A 1,755-nucleotide genomic window follows, 5' to 3' on the forward strand; every position below is an offset into this window, starting at 1 on the left:
GGGGGCCCCCTGGGGGGCCCCCTCGGGGGGCCCCTGCTTGGGGGGCCCCCCGGGCCCCTCGGGGGGCCCCCCGGGGGCCCCGAAAACGAGGGGGAGGGCCCCAGCTGGCAGAAGCAAATGCGGAAAGAGCTGGAGCAGCAGCGGCGGCGGCTGCAGCAAAGAGAAGAAGCTTGTCGAAGATTAGAAGAAGAGTTTAAACTGAGAGCAGCAGAAACAACAAAACACAAATTGAAAATTGCTGCTCTCGAAAAGGAAGTCCAAAGAGTGACTGAGGAGAACCAGGAAATCCTCATGCAGAGGGAAGAGGGCAGGCTCATTGTGCAGCGCGAGTTCCTCGGTCAGCCTCTAGGGTTTAGGGTTTAGGGTTTAGGGTTTTGGGGGTCGGCGCTAGGGAACAACGTTTGAGGCAGCGGGAGGCTCAGGGACTAGTGCGTAGGATTTTGAGCTCCAGCTCAGACTTCAGGGTTTAGGGCTTAGGGTTTAGGGTTTAGGGTTTAGGGTTTAGGGTTTAGGGTTTAGGGTTTAGGGTTTAGGGTTTGTGTTTGTTTGAAGAGCGCAAGGGGCGCTACGTGTCGAGGCTGCAAGACTTGCGGCCTTTTCTTGGCAGCTACTTCGAAGACGTTTTGCGGGGCCTCACCAACTGCAGAACCATTGGCCAGCTGAGGTGAGGGTTTAGGGTTTAGGGTTTAGGGTTTAGGGTTTAGGGTTTGCGGAGGGGCTTTTGCGCGCCTGTGCATGCGTTCGGTGCGGACCAGATGATTAATTGTATTCTAAATTCGTTATTTTTTTATTTTTTATTTTATTTCATTATTTCTTTTTATTCATTTATTTCATGTATTTTTTATTTTATTTCTTTTATTTCTTTTGTCCATTTTCTGCCCCTTCTCTTCTCTGTCTATTTCCCTCCTTTTTCTTTCTGCGCCAACCAGCCAATTAAATCCCCCGCAAAGATCCAAACAAATAAACAACTAACAAATAAATAAATAAATTAATTAATTAATTATTATTATTATTTTTTTTTTATTCCCGCAGCACCTGGTCTTCTGTCTTCGACTCCACAGAAGCCATGCCCCTCTGTGTTGTTGCTCAACACATAATTGAACTTTTCAAAAGTGGAATTGCATTTCCTTCTTTCTTTTCTCCTGCTGCAAGTCCCCGAAACTCCACTGCCCTCACGCCCCGGGGGGCCCCCCCGGGGGGGCCCCCCCGGGGGGCCCCTGGGGGGCCCCCCGGGGCCCCCTCCCCGGCCGGGGCCTCCCCGGGGGGCCCCCCGGGGCCCCCCGCTGCCGCGGGGGGCCCCCCAGGAGTACCCCAGGGGCCCCCCGCTGGGGGACCCCCGGGGGCCGGGGCCCCCTGGGGGGCCCCCGGGGCGTTTGCGGGGGCCCTCGGGGCGTGGGGGGGAATGGGGGCCCCCGGGGGGCCCCCGGGGGCCCCCGGAAGTGTGGGGTGCATGCGCGTCACCGGGAGGGGCTGCCTCTCGGAACATATTGTGAGGATTCCATCTTTAACAAATGACTCTCATGTTAGAGGAGATGATGGGGCTGGAGAGGGTTTAACAATTGAGCTGAATGGGGGGCCCCTGGGCCCCTGCAGCAGCAGCAGCAGCAGCAGCTGCTGCAGCAGCGGCTGCTGCAGCAGCGGCTGCTGCAGCTGCAGCTCCTGCGGCGGCGCGCCCCCGCCCGGCGCGCCCTGCAGCAGCCCCGCCCACAGCAGCAGCAGCAGCAGCAGCAGCGAGGGCGCCGCGCTGAGCAAGGC

General features: G+C 57.9%; 1 protein-coding gene across 1 annotated transcript; it reads left to right on the plus strand.

Moving 5' to 3' along the window:
* Nucleotides 1-117: 117 nt before the first annotated feature.
* On the plus strand, nt 118-668 carry ETH_00025470 (uncharacterized protein; the record flags this gene model as incomplete). Its single annotated transcript, XM_013373217.1, has 2 exons — nt 118-337; nt 553-668. The coding sequence occupies 2 exons, from the start codon at nt 118-120 to the stop codon at nt 666-668; spliced, it is 336 nt and encodes a 111-aa protein (XP_013228671.1).
* Nucleotides 669-1,755: the final 1,087 nt, after the last annotated feature.

Source organism: Eimeria tenella, genomic scaffold, assembly GCF_000499545.2.
Source record: "Eimeria tenella Houghton genomic scaffold, Eth_scaff125, whole genome shotgun sequence".
NCBI lineage: Eukaryota > Apicomplexa > Conoidasida > Eucoccidiorida > Eimeriidae > Eimeria > Eimeria tenella.